This window comes from Bipolaris maydis (genome assembly GCF_028858645.1).
Source record: "Bipolaris maydis strain C4 unplaced genomic scaffold PSV08scaffold_1, whole genome shotgun sequence".
NCBI lineage: Eukaryota > Fungi > Ascomycota > Dothideomycetes > Pleosporales > Pleosporaceae > Bipolaris > Bipolaris maydis.
In genome coordinates, this window is record NW_027093857.1 from 1,363,261 (window position 1) to 1,383,716 (window position 20,456).

General features: G+C 50.8%; 5 protein-coding genes across 5 annotated transcripts; 3 read left to right on the forward strand and 2 right to left on the reverse strand.

The window, feature by feature from the left end:
• The first annotated feature begins 7,075 nt into the window (after window positions 1–7,075).
• PSV08DRAFT_192795 (P-loop containing nucleoside triphosphate hydrolase protein) lies at window positions 7,076–11,441 on the forward strand. Its single transcript, XM_014222699.2, has 3 exons — window positions 7,076–8,400; window positions 8,459–10,492; window positions 10,542–11,441. Exons 1-3 carry the CDS (start codon window positions 7,167–7,169, stop codon window positions 11,243–11,245), a joined length of 3,972 nt encoding a protein of 1,323 aa, XP_014078174.2. The 5' UTR covers window positions 7,076–7,166; the 3' UTR covers window positions 11,246–11,441.
• An 82-nt stretch (window positions 11,442–11,523) lies between these two features.
• PSV08DRAFT_357929 (uncharacterized protein) lies at window positions 11,524–12,681 on the reverse strand (the record flags this gene model as incomplete). Its single annotated transcript, XM_014222700.1, has 1 exon — window positions 11,524–12,681. The coding sequence occupies exon 1, from the start codon at window positions 12,592–12,594 to the stop codon at window positions 11,524–11,526; it is 1,071 nt and encodes a 356-aa protein (XP_014078175.1). The 5' UTR covers window positions 12,595–12,681.
• Window positions 12,682–13,437: 756 nt separating this feature from the next.
• PSV08DRAFT_346089 (glycoside hydrolase) lies at window positions 13,438–14,210 on the reverse strand (the record flags this gene model as incomplete). The annotated part of the gene is made up of 3 exons (XM_014222701.1): window positions 13,438–13,706; window positions 13,762–14,097; window positions 14,147–14,210. 3 exons carry the CDS (start codon window positions 14,208–14,210, stop codon window positions 13,438–13,440), a joined length of 669 nt encoding a protein of 222 aa, XP_014078176.1.
• A 1,555-nt stretch (window positions 14,211–15,765) lies between these two features.
• Window positions 15,766–18,120, forward strand: PSV08DRAFT_213526 (copper amine oxidase). The gene is made up of 2 exons (XM_014222702.2): window positions 15,766–16,144; window positions 16,207–18,120. Exons 1-2 carry the CDS (start codon window positions 15,896–15,898, stop codon window positions 18,019–18,021), a joined length of 2,064 nt encoding a protein of 687 aa, XP_014078177.1. The 5' UTR covers window positions 15,766–15,895; the 3' UTR covers window positions 18,022–18,120.
• Window positions 18,121–18,256: 136 nt separating this feature from the next.
• Window positions 18,257–19,516, forward strand: PSV08DRAFT_1669 (hinge domain of cleavage stimulation factor subunit 2-domain-containing protein). Its single transcript, XM_014222703.2, has 2 exons — window positions 18,257–18,413; window positions 18,468–19,516. Exons 1-2 carry the CDS (start codon window positions 18,359–18,361, stop codon window positions 19,364–19,366), a joined length of 954 nt encoding a protein of 317 aa, XP_014078178.1. The 5' UTR covers window positions 18,257–18,358; the 3' UTR covers window positions 19,367–19,516.
• Window positions 19,517–20,456: the final 940 nt, after the last annotated feature.

Consider the following 20,456-nt stretch of genomic DNA (forward strand, 5'->3'; position numbering starts at 1 on the left):
ATTGTCGTGTGTACCTGGCACTAGGTATGAAAATGGAGCTTTTGCAGGAACCCGATCACAAGCATCCTTCGTGTTATGTGCAACGTTGCAGCCATAAGGCACATGTGCGCAACGGTTCACGGGCGACATGGTACAAGGGTCATGGACAACGTTCGCCCGAGAGCAAGCTTTAGTATGGGTCTGCCACAACGTTCCCGGAGCAGCCGTTGATTTATTGTTCCTTTCGCAGCTTGGTACATGTTGCAATGCATGCACACCAAGCTGAGTCGCTGCTGCTCTTCCAATCTCGTCATCAATCTCCGTGAGCCCGGGAGCCTATTCCGGGATGAGCAGTGTGCATACATACACTATCCCCAGGGCGATAACAACATCAAGGCAAGTAATCACCATCTGTTGTCGCCATCGGAAAGGGGCCTCAATTTCTCTCTCCAAGCCGACCAGATCGCCCCGTTATCCGTTACCTCACATTCGCAATCGACAAATCAAGGGTTCTCTTCTCCACGACCCGTTCACAGCAGGCCCACTCATCACGCCAACTTGGGACTGACACAGGCAAGACCCGTTGATGCTTCTCAACAAAGTATCCCGCCGCACGTGCAATTCCCCTTCACCCGGGTCTGGACACTTCAACCCGCTTATGTCACCCATATTATCATTATCAAAATGGCAAGACTGATTATCGTGCACGTACGTTTGAAAGCATTAAGGCGATCCTCCCAACTCCTTGTCCTGGAAATTATGCTCTCATTTATTTTATTTTTATTTTGGGTCGCCGCATAACCGTTTACTATGCGCACGGTGCCTGCATATCGTCGACCGATCATTCTTTTTTTCTCCTTCGCCCCGTTATGCATAGACCACATTTGTCATGGGCAATTAAGAGCAGGAATGGAAAGAAAAGATAAAAAAAATCTCCGTCGTACAAGGTACATGACCAGAGTGGTGGGATGCCGTTCCCAGACTCTGGGGAATAAGACCGTCATCAATTGTGCATTGTGTCTGCCTGAGAGGTCCGAGGTAACGAGAAAAGATAGGGCTTGGTTTTTTACGCCCGTCACATGTGTCAGACATGTGGCCCGCACGTGGTCATTGGGCGCCTTACACCGTTTTGCTTTGGAGTCTGGGTTCGCTTACACCGATGTAAGCTGTTGTGTACGTATGTGTGTATGTGTGTGTGTGTGTGTGTGGCTAAACTCGCTGGCACACCAAGGCGTATGCCGACGCAAGCCATCTGAAGTAATTCGTCAAGAAGACCGGTGTGATTTGTGAGAATTACGGGAATAGGGAAAACGTGACTGATTTTCCATGCGAACCAGATGTTCTGGGATAGAGGTAGTCATACGTGAGGCGTTGTCGTTTCGCCTCCGAGTGATGCACCTGCAGCTGACACAGGGAAACAGGGTTTTTCTGTGTCAGCTTTCACATGGCTACGCGTGGCTTTGGGGATGGTGGTGGATGGGCAACCTGAATGACAGGTCGGGGAAGGGTACCGCCGGCCCAGCCCTGTTCTTTGTCTTGCTTTGATATTATCAGACCATATCTGAGTATGAGGATGAGAAAAGTGTGGTGGAGGAGTGGTCGTCGTCGTGGTTCGATCGGAAATCGCCGCCGCCGTGTGACTTTGGGCTTATAATCATCTATCAGCCGAAGTCGAAATAAAAACAGCGATTGATATCATTATTACAAAAACTCGGTATTGGGCAAGGTAAGACACTCCCCGGGGTCGATGACGATCATATCATGCATGCTAGTGAGCCGCAATAAGTAGAAGGGGATATTCTCCCCAAGGCTGACGACTGATCACCATGGCAGGTTGCGGATACAGATGTTAGTGCTGGGTACGTATAGCGGTAGTGGAGGGTGACGGGAGGTCCCAATAGGCTGGGCACCGTATCCGCCTGCCTTGCAATTATCATCGCTCAATATTGCCCAGCCTCAAGCATAACCAGAAAAACTTGTTGCCTACAAGTAGTTTGTGTGTGTGGGTGTGGGTGGGTGCTTAAACCACATTTGTATACATGAAGAATAGTCATGATGCTCCGCGGAGGTAGAGTCAAGATGCAGGTGGACATGAGATGAGATGGAGGGAATGGACATGGACACAAAGATTTCGGCAATCGTTACCGTCGCGATTAGTGCAATGCACCTGACGCATAACCCACCCACCCAGCCACGCCATCGCACAGTGCAACATTGATCAAAGCGCACGATGGACTATCTCCCGCTTTCTTCCTCGGTGACCCTTTTTTTTCCTGACTCTGTGTCGCTGCACAAGACTGCACGATGATGCAAAACCCACATACACAAAAAAATCCAAGACACCGCAAAAAAAAAAGTGAGGCAACCAGCCGAAAAAAATGGATCTTCATACATACATAGCAACCAAAAAAATCGGAGGTAGCTACGTACACAGTATATAAAGCACAAGATAAACTGGGTCTCTCCATCGGCCCTTTTTTGACTCTCTTCACTCTGAACCAAGGAAATGGTCTACCGCGTCTCTTTCCCCCCGCTTTCCCCGTTGTTCTACCGCCCGTATTCCCACACAACCCACCAACAAATCGATATGCAAGCCACACACAACACACAGCTGCACCAACTAACCAACCCTACATGTACATACATAAGTACGTCTCATATGTACGTACCCTCCCCCGCCGATCTCCCAAACGGCCTGCAACCTCCGCGACGCTCGAAATCCGCAATATACATACATGCATACATACATACATATATAGAAGTAACTGTAACTATACAAGGACTAGTCATGTCCACCTTATTAGTTCCAAAAAGTACAACAGGAAAGAATGAGAGGAAAAAGATAAGCCGGAAGTCCCCCCCCCTTCCCATAAAGTTAACTTACTATCCTTCCCCTTCCCATCCTCCCCCCGCTGCCCCCCCCCCCCCCCCTCCGACCCCGACCCAATCGGACGTCTGTGATCCTAAACGGGAAGATCAGCGCTACATACACTTTCGCATAGTCCAGCATGAGTCGGTGATTGTAGCCTGGGGCCACCGCCTGTCGCCGCTTACGGCAGATAAACGGCAAGTCCAAAGCCAAAAAAAAGTCAGTGTCACTCAGTCAGTCAGTCATGTAAAGCGCAAACGAAACGGATCCGACGGAAGGGGAGGGGGAGCGGCGCTGTTACATGTAGAGTAATAAGTCCATGTAGGTAGCGCATGCTTTGCTCAATCCGTGGTGTTGCATACAACCATCACCACTATTATACGTCAAGTATAAAGTTCACAGCCGGGGGAGGGGGGGCATGTGTGTGCGTGTGCACCATGTGCAACGCGTCGTGTGCGTGTATGTGGTGGGTTGTTAGTACTTACTACCCGAACGGGAGCCGGTTTGAGTTTTTGCCTCTCTGCCTGTACATGGCATGTAACAAGGGTATGTGCGTTTGAGTGGCGACAACAGCAAGCAGCCCTTTTCCGCCTGTTCCGTGCCGGACCAACGCGCTGCGAGTGTTATCGCGGGATAAGTGGGGCGGGGGGTTGCGTGGTGCTGGGGTAGTGTGGGTTCGATTTTGAAGGGGGATCGAAGGGAAGTGCGGGTCCGGATGGCCCCGTTTGGTTTAACCCCCGCCGTTTGTCGCCGGAGTGCTGGTGTTGTGTTGAGGGCTTTGCTGGAGGGAGAGAGAGAGGTACATGGGTGCCTGGGGAGACAGGGGGATTATAAGAAGTGATACTTAGAGAATGCTACGTAAAACCGTATGTGTGGGGTGGAGGGTTTGGTTTGAGCTCTCTTTTTTTGGGTATGTGCATTTGACTCGGCGGTTACGTGATCCCGGTATATTATCGTTGGGTGCGCATTTTGTTGCTTGGGTTACAATGTGCTTGGTGGAGTGATATGACGGAAATGTGGGTTATTTAGGCAAAATCGACTGGAGAGAGGTGCAGGTCGCTGAATTCGTTCGTTGCTTCGTCTGTGTATTACTATATTTCTAGTCATGGTTTTTGGTCATTCGTGAACGGATGGGCAGGACTATTGATGCGTAGAATACTAGATGTTATGAGTGAATTGCCGTTAATGATACTTTTAGATGTGTATAATGCAGCATCTAAAGCTGGTAGGCATAGTTGGAAGATTTTAAATCTTGCTTGATACTAATTTTTTCAGGAATAAGAGCGAATAGGTAGCTTGATGCCTCTTATTCAGATCTATGATAATCTTCTAAGTCTAAACAGGGGTGTTCTGTCTATCCTTGCTTACATTGAATCTACATACAAATGATATATTTTAGGGATTTAAGTATGTACTTATAAATACTGTTTCAATAACTGATAAGAAACTTTTTAAGATAGTGGTATAAATGGATTAACTTCGAAGCGATACAGAGACATGAGAGATATAGGACTTAAATGTGTGCCAGCGATGAGTGCCAGTGATGAGTGATGCATGACTGTGCCTTGACTGTTTTGTTTCTGCTTCTTCTTAGAGTATGCAGTTGAGATTTGTCACTCCGAAAATGCACCTTTGGGATTTCACATATTGCGAAAAGATGATGTGTTACATATTTCACCTCGTGAGGTTTGTGACGTACCAAGATCAGCGTTAGGATGAGGCTATGGCGTTCTCACAGTGTAGACTTGAGGTTGGTAGGTTAAAAAATATGAGATTTGATTTGGTGTAATGCTTAGTTGAGAAAATTACAGGTATGACTTTCAGGATCAATGTGAAAGAAGAGAACGTGGCAGGGCCCAGATAACAGAAGGCATTTCAAGAAAACCTTGGGAATCGAGGTGAACGTGGAGGAGAGATAGCACTTTCCATTTCAATTTAGAGAATGTACCAAGGATATACAACATTTCTGTCTTCTTCTTCTTCTTCTGCTTCTTCCACAGCGCTAAAGTGCGCTTACTTCTGCAGCACTACGTGATCGCTCAGTGCCTAAGGATACTCCTCACATGTGTTCCAGTCACTACTAGTACACCTAATTCCCACATAGTCAACCACTGGGTCTACACTTCTTAGGTAGTAATATTAGCACGAGTCCAATGGCTCTCTCTAGCTCACAAAAAAACGACATTTATCACACGTTGAATCGGAAAGTATCTCGGGAGTGCTAAACACTTCACTAACCACTTGCAACAATTAGTCTCACAAGGCTTGGAAGTCAAGAATTCGATAGTACGATCACTAATCACTCTTCGTATTAAATTGCGCGCTTTTTTTCGTACTATCATGCACTAGATACTCACTAAATGAAACCACCAAGACTCAAGGAACTAAAAGTAGCTTGTTCACTTGGCAAGGTCGACAGTGGTGTAATAACGCGGAGATTGAGGAGCTATAGCTAAAAATTGTATATTCATGTAGATTGTTGTTGTCATCGTTGATCTTGATAGATGTCTCCAGGCGGATGTGGGATTGTATAGGGCTTTTACTAAGTGTGTCGTTATAGAGGCGGTGAGCAGTACTAAGGAGTTGGAAATGGATGAATTACGCAGTAAATCTTGCCAATTGCCTATTTTACAAGCACTCAACATGCTTTAACCATGGTGATTATGGAGTAGGCGTCATTGAGGCTGTTGAGTGTGGTAGTTGTGCCGCTTGTGCATATTGAGGTGATTGATGAGAATTTAACAAGGCTGAGGGACTTGGCTATGATGTGCATACTTTACTATAATTGTTGCTAAAAAAAAAGAATGTGCAAACAAACTCATTGTTATACCAACAAGCCAAACTCAAAAGGAAAGATGGCCCGAGGGAGCTCGCAGACGGGAAGTATCAGCATTGAGGTCAGAGAAACGTCGCATCGATTTTTTTCCGGGCCATGCTATTTTTCAAAACAGTTTCACAAACACGGTTCGTTAGTTATGTGCTGCGTTTTGCATTGAGCCATGTCTTACAGCACCACCATGATGCTGATGATCAGTATGATGTTTACGGTTTACGGGTTCAGTTCTCAAGTCGCATCTCACTTGCCTTGAGCGTGTATATCATTTTGATAGATGGTAGGCGTAATTGCATCGAACAAGGTTCTCCACGTTTTATTTCTCAATGCGTAAACTGATGATTGTCGCACCAGTTACCCTACAAGAATAGTAAGATTTGAACATGGGCAGTCTGAGATCAGCCCCACAGGTTAAGGTTCGCAGCTAGATGCTTGTTACATCTAAGCGTGCCGACTACAACCTTAATTCCCCGGGGAGGCCGACCAGACGGCCGTACTTTCTTCATTGGGAGCTGTGGCCCCTGAAGTTAAGTATTGACCGTTGAGGAACTTGCTCAACGGGCGGGCGTTGCCAAGGATTGGAAATGACTTCGCTAAAGAGACGACCGTTTTCATGCCTTGCACTAGAAAAACGCCCAACATTCCTCAGATCATTCTCTTTCATTTCGCGAATTGTTCCAGTGTCACATCAGGTATGTTTCTTACTGTCTCGTTGACGCTATCACTTGGAACGTCTAGAACCTATCGCCAAGTAGCGCAGAAAGTCGGTCAGTCGTATGCGGAACTAGATGCAGCCACTTCCCCACCCGGGAGAGCCCAGACGGAATGGCCCAAACAAGACAGTCTCCGAATATCTGAGTTATCGGGTCGACTTTGTTACTCACCGGCTGAGACCCACTGCCTTGCCCACCTTTGATATCTACAGGAACATATCTGGAATAGCAACAAAGACTTCCGGATATCCCTCATTGTTCAGCGACCTGCGTTCGGATGTAGGATTTCCAGAGCGTATAGAAAAGTAAAAGGCCCGAAGAAGCATATTGCGCAAAGGCGGCCTACCCGTATCCGGCAGGTTGGTGGGGTCGTACTCGTGAACTACTCAGAAGGCGGACAAATCATGTTTCAGGCCTCGTCATTGACATAGCCACGAGATTTTGGATAGTACCGAGAATCGCTACTTTATTGAATAATGCCCGTATGCGCGAGCGCCAGTGGATTTTGTCTAGCTGTCCAACGGTACGATGGGTGTCATTCGCCATCTGGGGATGCATGTTCGGAGCAGCAGCATCCGCCTGGGTAAGTCAAGCCAAGCGGTGTCTCCACCTCGGTTAGCAACCGAGGCGGCTCGCATGAAGTAAGATCTTGTCCCGTGAAAAGAGGCAACGCGTGCCGACGTGCACGTTGCGACAATTATTTACGATCATGCCTCTCCTTCGACCGTTTTCAACGGCTCGACTATGAGGTTTTAGCTGCAGACCCTGAAAGATGGAGTCGCCAGACAGAATCGAGCCCGACACCCCGTCAGCTCAACCGCCCAGTCGGATAGAGACCGACCAAAACTTACCCACACCCCCAGCGCCGTCTGACGACCGAGACTCCACCAATGCATCCCACCACGACGACCATGGCATTTCATTGCGCGAAGTTGGCCCCGTATCTGTGCGACTTGAACATCTTACAGTTTCAGTCGACCAGTCGCCAAATGCTGTTGCACGCCTCTTCTCCAAAAAGAAACCACTGGGCGACCAAAGCCATGTCAAGACTATCCTGGACGATATCTCGGCAGACATGCCGTCTGGCAGCCTTACTGCCATCATAGGAGGGAGTGGCAGCGGAAAGACATCGCTGTTGAATTCTATGAGTGGGCGGTTAGCCATGGGAAGCAGACTGGCGACTTCGGGCCGCACGCTGTTCAATGGCAGTGAAGATGTGTCGCAGATCAAAAGCGCATATGTTATCCAGCAAGACATACTCCTTCCAACTCTGACGGTCCGAGAAACACTCATGTATGCCGCACAGTTGCGCCTGCCATCATCGGTTAGCCAAGCCGAACGGAAGCGGCTCGTCGAAGAGGTCATCCTCGAGCTGAGCTTGAAAGAAGCAGCTGGTACGAGGATCGGCAACCATGCACACAAGGGCTGCTCAGGCGGAGAGAAGAGAAGGACGAGCATTGGTGTACAGCTCCTGTCGAATCCCTCGCTGTTATGGCTAGACGAGCCTACTACTGGATTGGATTCAACGAGCGCTTTCCAGGTCATCAAAACCCTGCAGACACTAGCAAGAAAAGGAAGGACTATAATCGTTACTATTCACCAGCCGCGTTCTGAGATATGGGATCTGTTCGACAACGTCATTCTTTTGTCGAGAGGCAAACCTGCATATGCTGGTAGTGCAAAGGAATGTCTACCGTACTTTGCAAAGCTGGGCCATGAAATGCCACCGTTCACTAATCCAGCAGAGTATCTAATTGATGTTGTCAGCATCGACAACCGCAGCGCAGAAGCCGAACTTGCGGCCCAGGAACGGGTTGGTCGTGTGATAGAGGCGTGGAGAGTACATTGTAATAGTAACTCTAATGAGAAGGATGGAGCTGGCGCATTGAGTGCGTCTGTCACGAAGTGCTCGACGAAGGATAAGCGGGATAATCGCACATCACTCATCCAACAGACTCGTGTACTTACTGCAAGAACTTGGACTGTGACCATTCGCGACCCCATGGGTGAGTAGCATCTCAAACAACCAGCACATCAGAGCACCACTGACCAGAATGTCTTCAGGTATGTTTGGCAGTTTGGTTGAAGCAATTGGCATGGCCGTAATCACAGGCTGGATTTTCCTGCATCTCGACGGTTCCTTGACCGGTATACGCTCCCGTCAAGGAGCGCTCTACAATGCAGCTGGGCTTCAAGGATATCTCATCCTGCTCTATGAGATCTACCGACTTACTACTGATATACAGCTATTCGACGAAGAAGCGCGACAAGGCGTTGTCAGTATACCAGCCTTTCTCATCTCCAGAAGGTTGGCCAGGATCTTCATTGAGGACATTCCTGTCCCTCTTATCTTCTCCCTAATCTATTACTTTTTTTGTGGATTCCGTACCGACGGAGGCCAGTTCCTCACCTTTTTCGGTATAATATTGCTACACCAGTACATCGCCGTATGTTTCGCCATGACTTGCGTTGCAGTCTCAAGGAACTTTGCAGGTGCAAGTCTGGTTGCCAACCTGGCATACACTCTGCAGTCCATGGCCTGTGGTTACTTTATCCAAGCAAACACCATTCCTATCTATGTGCGGTGGACCAAATGGATCACATACGTCTTTTATGCCTTTGGAGCTCTATGTGCCAATGAGTTTAGCGGCCATTTCTACGATTGTCCACTCGAGGGCGGACGATCGAATCCCGATTGCAAAGAATATGATGGAGAATTCATTCTGGATTCACTTGGGTTCCCAAACAACTGGATCTGGAGGCCCATACTTGCGCTTCTTGGTTTCGCCATTGCCTTTTACGTTGGTGCGGGTGTGCTGCTTAAGTTCTGGAACGCTGAAATCGCTATGGCGCGCGCAAGACCGACTAACACGGACGCTTCTGCTGGCAAAGAGAAGATGAATGAGCGACCGCCGGAGAACGTAAGGACTATTGATATCAGGTTAGAAAACTATGGACTGGATGTCGAAAAGCGTTCATTACGGAAAAGATCCACAAAGACTATTCTAAACCCAATCACAGCAGACTTCCGACCCGGTTCGCTCAACGTGATCATGGGACCATCAGGCTCCGGAAAGACGTCGCTGCTGAACAGTATGGCCAGGCGACTCAAGGACGATACGTCAACGCGATACAAGCAGTATGGAACCATGACCTACAATGGACTAATACCTGCACGAGAAGTCGTGAACTCAATTTGCTCTTTTGTTACACAGGATGACGACGCACTTCTTGCCTCGCTTACTGTACGCGAGACTCTGCGTTATGCAGCTGGATTGCGTTTACCAAAGTGGATGTCTAAAGAGCAAAAGATTCAAAAGGCCGAAGAGATTCTTCTAAAGATGGGTCTCAAGGATTGCGCTGACAACCTCATTGGTAACGATCTCGTCAAGGGCGTCAGTGGTGGCGAAAAGCGTCGAGTTACGATTGCTGTGCAGATTCTCACGGAGCCACGTGTGCTTTTGCTTGATGAGCCCTTATCTGGACTCGATGCTTTCACGGCTCTCTCCATTATGGACGTCCTCCGCGGACTAGCACAAGAAGGCCGCACGCTCATAGTGACGATTCACCAGCCACGCAGCGACCTGTTCAATCACTTTGGAAATGTTCTTCTCTTAGCTCGCGGTGGCCATCCAATCTACACAGGGCACTCAACCGATATGTTACCTCACTTTGCAGGCTTAGGCTATGAATGTCCAGAGCATGTCAATCCCGCTGATTTCGCGCTCGACCTGATAACAGTTGATCTCCAACACGAAAAGCGTGAGGCTGCCAGTAGGAAGAAAGTGCGCAAGCTCATCCAGTCATGGAATCCTGATGCCTTTCCCCTTGCTCGTACTGGATCGATTACAACACCCGCGGAACTGGGAAGCATGGCACGAGAGCCTTCATCATTCTTTTCGGCATACTCAATCTTGATCCGCCGGTCGATGAAGAACATGTTTCGCCAGCCAGACATTATTATCGCGCGAATCATGCAAGTTTTCGGTCTGGGTATCGTGCTTGCACTCTATTTCTCTCCACTCAAGACGAATTACTTCTATGTGCAAAACAGACTTGGATTATTGGTCGAAATCGCGCCACTCTATTTTGTCGGCAGTAGGTACTTCTCTACGCGATAACCTTGGGTTTTGCTAACATTATGCAGTGCTGAACAACATCGCCGTCTATCCAACCGAGAGAGATGTATTCTATCGAGACTTCGATGACCGTGTCTATGGCGTGGAGGCGTTTTTCCTCACATACATCACCACCACGACGCCCTTTGAAATTATCAGCTGCCTTATGTTCTCGGTCCTCGCCGTGTTTGCCGTCGGTCTAGAACGCAATGCGGAAACATACTTCATCATAACCTTCAACGCGTTTTGCATTACCAGCTGCGGAGAGAGCCTGGGCATTGCATTCAACACACTGGTTACGCATACTGGATTCTCGGTCAACTGCATGTCTGTGTTCCTCAGCGTTGCACAAGTCATGGGAGGCGTTCTTTCGCTCGACATCCCTGACTTCCTGCAAGCCTGGAACCACCTCTCGCCTGTAAAGTGGGCTATCGGCAACATGGCACCGTTTACTCTGCGCGGCTTGAAGTTTACTTGTGAGGATTGGCAGCGCGTCAATGGACAGTGTCCTATTCAGACCGGAGAACAAGTACTTGACTTGTACAGGCTGAACAAGAACCCGGAGATGAACCTCATGGCGCTAGGTATCTGCGCAATTGTGTACCGCTTCCTCGCATATGTTGTGCTGAAGATGGTCAAGGAAAGGTGGATAGGCAGACTGTGGAGGAAGATGGGCGGCGGCAAGAAAAAGTATACAGCTGAGATTACGCGTGAGGCAAATACGCCTGCGTAAAGTAGCACATGTCCGAGAAGAGGATTGTAAACATTCAAGCTATTCCAATTGTATCTACCTTTGTGCAGCTGACCCAAGACCAAAAATAGATTTCCCAAGCTTTCAACATGGAAATTTGTAATGATGTAGCCGTAAACCTCAGGTAACCATAATATACACAAAGGTACTATCTGCGTACAAATAAAAAGAGACGACACCACTATAAATCCCAATCGCTCCGAACATAAACAAGAACCCACGCTAAGCATGCTTGCCCTGCACGTGTTGTAATACCGCGATTAGACCCTATGACCCCACAGATGCAGCGAATTCCCGCCAACCCTATTCCTTGTATTATCCCAACCGGCATCCTTCAGCGTCAGGACCTTGGACACAGCATCATTATATCTAAACGTCTGGCCCTTTTCCCACAGCCCATTCCCCAGCTCAATGCACTCTGTAACCGCCGCACCCTCGAGCTCCTCCTCAGGAGCGCCATCATGGCAAATCTGAATCAGGCGATTTAACCCCGTCGTACTAGCCGCTGCCAGCTGCTCAATCCCAAACAACGCACCAGGCGACAACCACGGACAAACGTTACCGGTGATGCGCATGAAAATGGTATGCTCGGCCGACTCGACAAGCATGACGCCCGGAGGAATCCCGCCGGCAATCTGTGACACATCTGCCTGTGCGGGCTGGGCGTGATGTCCGTTGTTTCCATCGTGGAAGAGCGGGGCAGGACGATGATGCTGCGTCGCAGCCCCCCCAGCACCCACTACTACATTTACCAGCGGAGGCACTCGTGCAACAACGCCGCCGACAGCAGGAACGTTTCCAAACGCCAGGCCAGCAGCGGGGGCGGGACTCCAAAGAGGCGCAGGCGCGGCAAAAGGCTGCAGCACGCCTGCCACGGCGCCGGGCGGCGGGGGCGGAAAAGCTACGCCTGTGGAGTGCAGACCGAAACCTATGCCGTACTGAGCATTGGCAAGGAAGTTACCGGTTCGGATGGGGGCGAGGGGTCCGCCGCCTGGCGTAAAGCCGCCGCCTAGGAAGAAGGGATCCACGAGGCCGAGCGGGGGATGAGGGGGGACGGGTGGAAACGCACCTATGCCTATGTCGAGGGGAGGGGCAATGCCTATGGGTAAGGGAGGCCCGTAGATGGGGTTGTGGTGGTGTTGTTGCTCGACGACGACTTGGGCTGGACCTGCAGCAGCGGCCGGAGCGGCTGCAGGTACAGGTGCAGGAGGGGCCTGGGGAATGGGACCCCCAAGCCCGTGAATCGGGGGTGGTGGGGGGTCGCGATTGATGTTGGGGTTGTTGCCAACGTTGACAGGCCAGGGGTGGCCTGGTGGAGGGCCGGCTGACATTGAACGATGAGATAGGACTAGGGGTCTAGTCGATGAGGCTGATGCTTAAAGTAACGTCTTGGTGAGATGGGCTAGAATGGCATTTGCGTATGCTGTGGTTTGGAGGAAGGGAATTCTTTGGTTCTGGCCTGCTGGGTGCGAGGGCACAAATAGCGAGAAAGTGAGGAAGGAGCATCGTGTCTTTTCTACTGATAAATACATATCGGCGCTGAGTGTACGTTGGTGGTCGCTGCGATATGTGAAGACGGAGGTGGCGATTTTGGCGAACACCCTGCAATTCACATTGCGCTGTTGTTGTTGATTTTTGAATGCGCATCGTCAATGGCAAAGGCTAATGCGTTGTGTAAAGAAAGTATGTTTGAAAGACGAACACGTCCATGCGCTGGCACTGGGTGCCCTCTATTAAGCAAACGGCTTTGGAACCGCTGGAAATTGCTTGACTGTAGTGCATGACATGGATGATTGCTGCGCAGGCTAGAGTAACACTTTACAGTTTATGCGAATCGCCCGTGTGACCTTGTGTACTTAACGTAAGGTAATCTTAGCCTGAAAACCTGTCAGTGGTGGAAACTACTTATACATGCGGGCTAAAGCGTTTGGCACAGATTCACTAATAGAAAGGATCATGCACTGTCACCCGGTCCAACTAAAAGAATGATATCGTGATAAAAGGTTGAATTGAAGTAAGGGTATAGATGTATATACATCAAAATGGTATGCAACAGAGGTATATACAGTGAAGTGAAATCGAACCTCTAGTTCGAAACAAGACCAGTTGGGAAACAAAGTGCCCGGGTCATCGTAGCGACCGCTCAACGGCGTGTCGCGTGTCATTCAGCACACTTAGAAGGTGGCGACCTTGGGGCCGGGAACAACGTAGCTCTTGAAGTTGTTGTAGATATTGGCAGTGTAGCCAGAGTCGGTGGACTTGACGTGTCCGGGGATCTTGGTGGTAGGAGAGGGGTTGCCGCTGCCGCCACCGGTGACCTTGATTTGTGCGCAAGAGATGTAGAATTGTGGCGGGCTGCCGGGGTTGTGGATACCGAGCTGCTCGATACGGAGGAGGTACTCTCCAGCAGAGACCTGGGAGGGGATGGTGACAGAATAGGTGGCTGCCACTATGTCAAAAAGGGGTTCCGAGAATATGTAGATGCACATTTGACTTACTGCTCAAATCCCACACGGCCTGTCCACTGGAGAAGTCGGGACCAATCTCCTTGATCTTAAACCAGTCACCGGAACCATCTGAGGAGGCAGCAGAGGTGGCCTTGCTCATGTAGAAGGTAACTGGTCCTTGGTGGTAGACAGCCTGGTCGGCAGTGAAGGTGACGGTCGAGCCAGCAGCAACTGCCACAGTGGTGGTTCCACTGCCACTGTTTCCGTTGGTGTTGCAGCGGAGGTTCTTGTCTGACAGGTCGGTGACAGGGCTGTTGTTGGGGACAGGCCTGATGTTTTGGAATAGACCTCCCTTGACGCCGTTGGCAGTCAGGGTCTGAAAGATGTCTTTGGGTCTGTTAGCACATGTCTCATCCTACACAGCCGTGTATCGTACAGTGAGCCTGAGCGACCTCAGTGAGAGCCGCGAGGGCTACAGTGGCAACGGCGAAGCACTTCATGATTACAGTTGGAGAATGAGAGTTTGGTGAAGTGGGTAATGAATGGACTGAATGTGCCGATGATGATGGATGAGAATGCAAGGCGAACATGCACTGTTCTTATATACACTTCTTCACCCACCAAAGGGCTTTGTATCCTATATTGCGCGATTCCGCACATTTTCAGGCCAGTACGACATTCAGGCTTGATTGGGTCAACGGTGAAACTCGAAATGAAAGCGCGTCACAGGACTTCCACAATGGGCTTCTCCGTACTGGTAGCGAGGCCGGGACTTGAGGCAAACTGTGGAGACTCATTGCCGGTGGCGGTTAGACGAGACGCTTTCAACAGAGAACCTGGTGACACAAGATCAGGGACACCGTGTGACCTCACAGAAAGCAATATTGCGAATATAGTACTTAGTAATCTATGGTGAAGAGCCTGTGGACATGAACGTGTCAAAAGAGATAACAGAGCGAATAGGAGCGGGCAGCCTTGCAAACAGCAGTGGGTCTGTGGAGTTGGCAAAACCGGATTGGCGCCCATGTGGAACTGAACAATGCCAAATGTTCAAGATATATTAATATGTGGGTTAATATGTTTAGATTGTCATGGATCCAGCTAAGGCGGACCTGTCGAACCGGTCGAAGGAAAAAGGAAACAACACCGTTTTCTGAATCGCCCAGCCTTGCGTTTGGAGTTGTGTGCATACTACGCCATCATGTGTAGGTGATGGCCGAGTGTTTGAGAACGCATCCTGTGCACGGATGCCGAGTCAGTGACGGCTTGGTGTGTCCGGAGTTTTCATCATAGAACCCGACACCAGACGATGCAGAGAGGTATCGTAGAGTTACATCAGATATGAAGACAACCCAGGTGACACCGCGCCATTTTTATTCTTTACAGATATACTTCGAATTCCGTGAAGGCATGTTCACTGTGAATGTCGTTTTGGCGATCGACCCGGTTCCAGTTTTTTGGTGTTTCAGGGCACTGGTTGTGGATGTTCTAGAAATTAGGAAGGAAAATCGAGATCTGCAACGGCTGGACGCCTGTCACACGCCACTGAGGGAGACATACATAGTCGTGCATGCTCGCGGCGCATTCAAAGGAACGGCTCTGAACACTGGTGTTTTTAGACAGTCCGCAACGCACAACACTGCCCAGTCGACATGCGGCGCATTTCAGTCGTACATACAAGATGTGGTCCGAGTCCTTGTCTTGGTTATTGGAAGCGTTACATCGAGGCTGCTAAAGAAGAGTGTGGAAAACAACGAGTTGATCCTACCCACGAGAGCTATCTTTGGCAGACGCACTGTCGCAGACGGCACTGTGTTGTCGTAAGGAGAGGCTCAGCGTTGGTGGATGCGGATAGCGATGGCACATGGCGAATGATTGAGAGGCCACGTGATCTAGTCCTCGGAAAGGACAGGCAGGAGCGGGGTAGAGAGTGCACGTGATGCGCCATTGCTCGTCTCGACATTCAGACATCTACTACATACCAATCTGGCAAGTCCTCGCGACGGTCTGCAGAGCACAGATAGGTAACCCGCTTGCTTATCGTCCAAAGACGGTGTGCTCGGTAAAACGTGTCTACCGCTCGCAGTAGCATTAATTCCTCTCTGAGACCTCACCTTCAGCCTTCAGCTCTGAAATCTTGGAAACTAACATCGTGTTTACGCTACGATACATATATTCAATCAATATGTCTGGGGAACACGCCACTTCGGCGCCTTGGCACCCGCTTGCTCCGTTGACCGCAACAGAACTTCAGAAGGCCGCGGGGGTCATCAAGGCATCCTGGCCGGCGCATACGGACTTGCACTTCAAGGTCGTTACATTGCAAGAGCCGCCGAAGACCGAAGTTCTAAAGTACCTGGAGGCTGAGCACGGTGGCAAGCCATTACCGTCTATTCCGAGAAAGGCATTTGTCAACTACTACATCCGCAATACCGTATGTCGCGCATCGTCCGTGCTTTGCAGAATTAGGCATATGTGGCTAACTATTAATCAAAGAGTAAATTCCACGAGGCGATTGTCGATTTGACATCGGGCCGGATCGAGCGCAATCTTCTCCTAGGACCATTCATTCATGCCAACGGAGATGGCGACGAGATTATTGTCATTGAAAAGGTTGCACTTGCAGACGAGAAAGTGCAAGCCGAAATTGCCAAGCTCGAACTTCCAGAAGGCACAGTGGTCATCAGTGATCCCTGGATATACGGTTCCGATGGTATTGGTGACGAAAACAGACTCTACCAATGCTTTCTCTATCTGAGGGACCCGATGAACTCGTCCGAGGCAGATTCAAACCACTATGCCATGCCGTTGCCGATTTCCCCCGTGGTTAGCACGGAGACGATGACGGTCATTCGCGTCGACTTGCTACCTACTGGCGCAGACAACACTATCAAGCCGGTGGGCAAGTACAAAATACAGCCACCCAATGAGTACATTCCGGAGGCACAAAAACTGCGAACGGATCTCAAGCCCCTGAATGTCGTCCAGCCTGAAGGCGCTAGCTTTCAGGTTCAACAACAGGGAACGTCGAGTGTCATCTCATGGCAGAAGTGGCAGTTCAGGGTAGGCTTCAACCAGCGTGAGGGTATGGTGCTGTATGATGTTCGATACGACAACCGTAGCCTCTTCTACAGGCTTAGTCTGAGCGACATGAACATTCCATATGCAGACCCCCGCCACCCATATCACAAAAAGAGCGCTTTCGACTTGGGCGATGCTGGTGCTGGTATCATGGCGAACAATCTGAAACTTGGTTGTGATTGCCTGGGCTCGATTTATTACCTGAGCTCTGTCTTGTCAGACGACAAGGGCGGTGTCATCGATATGCCGAATGTAGTTTGCATCCACGAGCAAGATGCAGGAATTGGCTTCAAGCACACCAACTACCGCACTGGGCGTGCAGTCGTTGCTCGAAGCCGAGAGCTGGTACTCCAGAGCATCATTACCGTAAGCAATTACGAGTACATCCTGGCCTTCATCTTCAACCAGGCTGGAGAGATCAGTTACGAGATTAGAGCAACTGGCATTCTTAGCACACAGCCTATTGACGAGGGCGTCGAGGTACCATTCGGTACCGTTGTACACCCTGGCGTGCTTGCGGTTCACCACCAGCATATCTTCTCATTGCGTGTCGACCCTATGATTGACGGTTACAATAACCGTTTGGTGTACGACGAAGCCTTTCCTATGCCTCGATCAGACTTCAACCCCCACGGGACAGGTTACTACGTCCAGGAGACAGTTGTCGAGAAATCTGGCGGTTACGACATTGCCTACGAGAATAACCGCACCTTCAAGATCCAGAACCCGAACGTGCGCAACCCAGTCAATGGAAAGGCAGTTGCATACAAGATCCAAGCGCCTCCATTCCAGAAAATCCTGTCAGATAAGGACAGCTTCAACTACAAGCGTGCCGAGTTTTCTGACCACAACATCTACGTCGTCAAGCACAAGGACGGTGAGCTGTACGCTGGCGGCACATACACCAACCAGTCAAGAGGAGGAACTGGTGTGCGGTCATGGGCAGAGAGAAACGACAATGTCAAGGATACCGACTTGGTGGTATATATCCAAGCAGGCATTAACCACGTACCCAGGATCGAAGACTTTCCTGTTATGCCGTGCGAGATTCTGAAGATTCACCTAAAGCCAGTCAACTTTTTCGACAAGAATCCGGCGCTGGATGTGCCACCAAGCGAGCAGGCGTTCAACAAGAGCAGCCTGCTGAGCGAGCAGCACCAGCAGCCGAGCGTGACTGCGACGGTGGGCAAGGACGGCCAATGCTGCGCACCCCAGACTGCGAAGTTATAGGATATTTAGGATACTAGATGATGAAAGAAGCTGTTCTGAACATCGGGTCAAGATTGTAAAATAGTGCTGCTACGTAGAAATTGATATGACTAGAGATGATGCAAGTTGCTTGGGTCGTGTGAATGCTGGCAAGGGTTGGTGAGAGGAGCAGGGCTGAATCGCGTGCCACGGTTCGACGCGCCAAGCCCTGGGCCTAGTTCCGTAGCTCGAAGGCCATGGGTGATCAAAGAAACGTCAACTATCTCTGTCCTTCAAACATCCACACACCTTCTGCCCGCCCACGCTTACGCGCTCTCATACCCTGCATTATATACCTGGTGACCGCATCCAAGGCATTATGGCGCCCAACGACAAGGCGGGTCGAGTGGTTTTCATAGGAAATATTCCATATGGTATGGGACACTGCGGCTTCAACGCGCAGGCGCGCTGCTAACATGATGAACCAGGTGGAACTGAAGAACTTATTGTTGAAACCCTCGGTCGCGTCGGACAAGTCAACAACTTCCGGCTGGTGTACGACAAGGAAACGGGACGACCCAAGGGCTTCGGCTTCGCAGAGTTCGCCGACGCGGACGCAGCAGCTTCGGCGGTGCGCAACCTCAACGACTACGATCTAATGGGGCGCAAACTGAGGGTCGACTGGTCCAACGAGAGTGGCTCTGGCGATAACGCGCCATCGAGCCGCGACCCGAACACGCAAGCACCGATGGGCATGAACGGCCAGCCAGCCGCAGTACCTCCTCCAGCGCAGCCATCGAGCACACTGGGCCCTCTGCCGCCAGGTGTCGAGTTACCGCCCAACCTCACATGCCCCGACGCTATTTCGCGCACGCTGTCTACACTTCCCCCGGACCAGCTGCTCGACATTCTCTCACAAATGAAGGGGCTTGTTATGACGGACCCAGCCAAGGCGACGGAGCTACTGCGACAGGCACCGCAGCTAGCGTATGCCATTTTCCAGTCGCTCCTGCTCCTGCAGCTAGTTGACCCGCAGATTCTCACGTCGCTCGTGGAGACATCGGCGGCTCCCGCCCCAGTGGCGCAGGCGCCGCCTGTTCAGCCAGTGCAGCAAGCTCCACCACAGGTAGCGCGGCCACCTGTGAACTATGGTGGATATCCGCCCCAGGTTGCGCCCACACCTCCACAACCCCAAGCGCCTGCTCCACAGCCCTACGCGCAAGCTCCACAGCCAGCTCCGCAAGCACAACCAGTGGCCCTGGACCAGCAAGCGTTGTACGCGCAGGTCATGGCTCTTACACCGCAGCAGATCGACCAGCTGACGCCCGAGTACCGTGCGCAGATTATGCAGATACGGCAGATGCTCATGGCAGGAGGACGTCCATAGGCCGGGTGTTTTGAAAGAAGCAAGAGATGGGACTTTGTGTTGTTTAAAGGGGCCGCGGAGTTTGCGAGCGGACGACCAGAGGATGTATAATGCATAAATACATACATGGACACACCAGTACGGGCAAGCAGAAAGAGGGTCAAAGCCCCTCCCGATGTGACTTGGGGGGTGCTTTGTGGAGGCAGACTACCTATGTAATTCGCACATGGCAGGGTACGGGGGGTGTTGGGCCAGGCAAGAAGCATTCGAGGGCGGCTTGTACACGTCAAGTGGTGGAGGGGGGTGTTGGGTGAGGAAACATGGCCAAAGGCAGGTGTCGGACGAGTGAGGCAACAGACGGCACGACTCAGCACGAGGATAAGATGGTGGGGGTTCCTTGGGCCGCAATTGCACCGGACACTGGGCGCATATTTTTTTCTTTTCAAGGCAGGGTAGGCCGCGCCCTTTGGGGCGGACTTGATTAGTTTCAGACTTGATACCCGATGGAGAAGGCACAGTAGCGGGAGAATAATAAAAAACATGGAGCTAGTGGGCAAAAAAATGGCAGTAGACGCGGTTACTTTTTTTTATTATTGCGACGCGAACTTGGCGGCGCATTAGCTCTGATGGAACAGGTGGGACCGTTTAGGCTTGGTGGGAGTGGGCTAGTGGTCGAACAAGAGGCCAATGCGTGTGGTGGACGGGGAAGATTTGCAGAGTGCAGGTGGGCGTGAGATGGCTACCGATGGATGGGCGGCGGCGGCATGGATATCATCAGCGTCATGAGCATGCGCACATGGGCAGTTGCTTGGCACGGTCTTTTGGGGCGTGCTGCAGACAGACACACGGACAGCCAGGCGTATGTACTTGTTAGTGTACATACTTGCACACACACACACACACGGTAAGTAGGGAGACGACGTGGTGGCCGTTGACGCGCCCGCAATGTGTGTGGTGCGACGCTGCCAGCTGCCAGGCCATGCATCGCCCGTCGCCATGTGCCAGCCGCCGGCCGCCAGCCGCCCTCGGCCAGCATACGAGCAATGCACTCTGCCTGCACGGCCATGATGGACCGACGCAGACGCAAGACGGGGCGTGGAGATGAGGGCCC

Coding starts and splice junctions, on each gene's coding strand:
- PSV08DRAFT_213526 (XM_014222702.2), top strand. CDS start 15,896: ATGTCTGGGGAACACGCCACTTCGGCGCCTTGGCACCCGCTTGCTCCG. Junction 16,145..16,206: donor ACTACTACATCCGCAATACC/GTATGTCGCGCA, acceptor TATTAATCAAAG/AGTAAATTCCACGAGGCGAT.
- PSV08DRAFT_1669 (XM_014222703.2), top strand. CDS start 18,359: ATGGCGCCCAACGACAAGGCGGGTCGAGTGGTTTTCATAGGAAATATT. Junction 18,414..18,467: donor CATAGGAAATATTCCATATG/GTATGGGACACT, acceptor ATGATGAACCAG/GTGGAACTGAAGAACTTATT.
- PSV08DRAFT_192795 (XM_014222699.2), top strand. CDS start 7,167: ATGGAGTCGCCAGACAGAATCGAGCCCGACACCCCGTCAGCTCAACCG. Junction 8,401..8,458: donor GACCATTCGCGACCCCATGG/GTGAGTAGCATC, acceptor GAATGTCTTCAG/GTATGTTTGGCAGTTTGGTT. Junction 10,493..10,541: donor GCCACTCTATTTTGTCGGCA/GTAGGTACTTCT, acceptor AACATTATGCAG/TGCTGAACAACATCGCCGTC.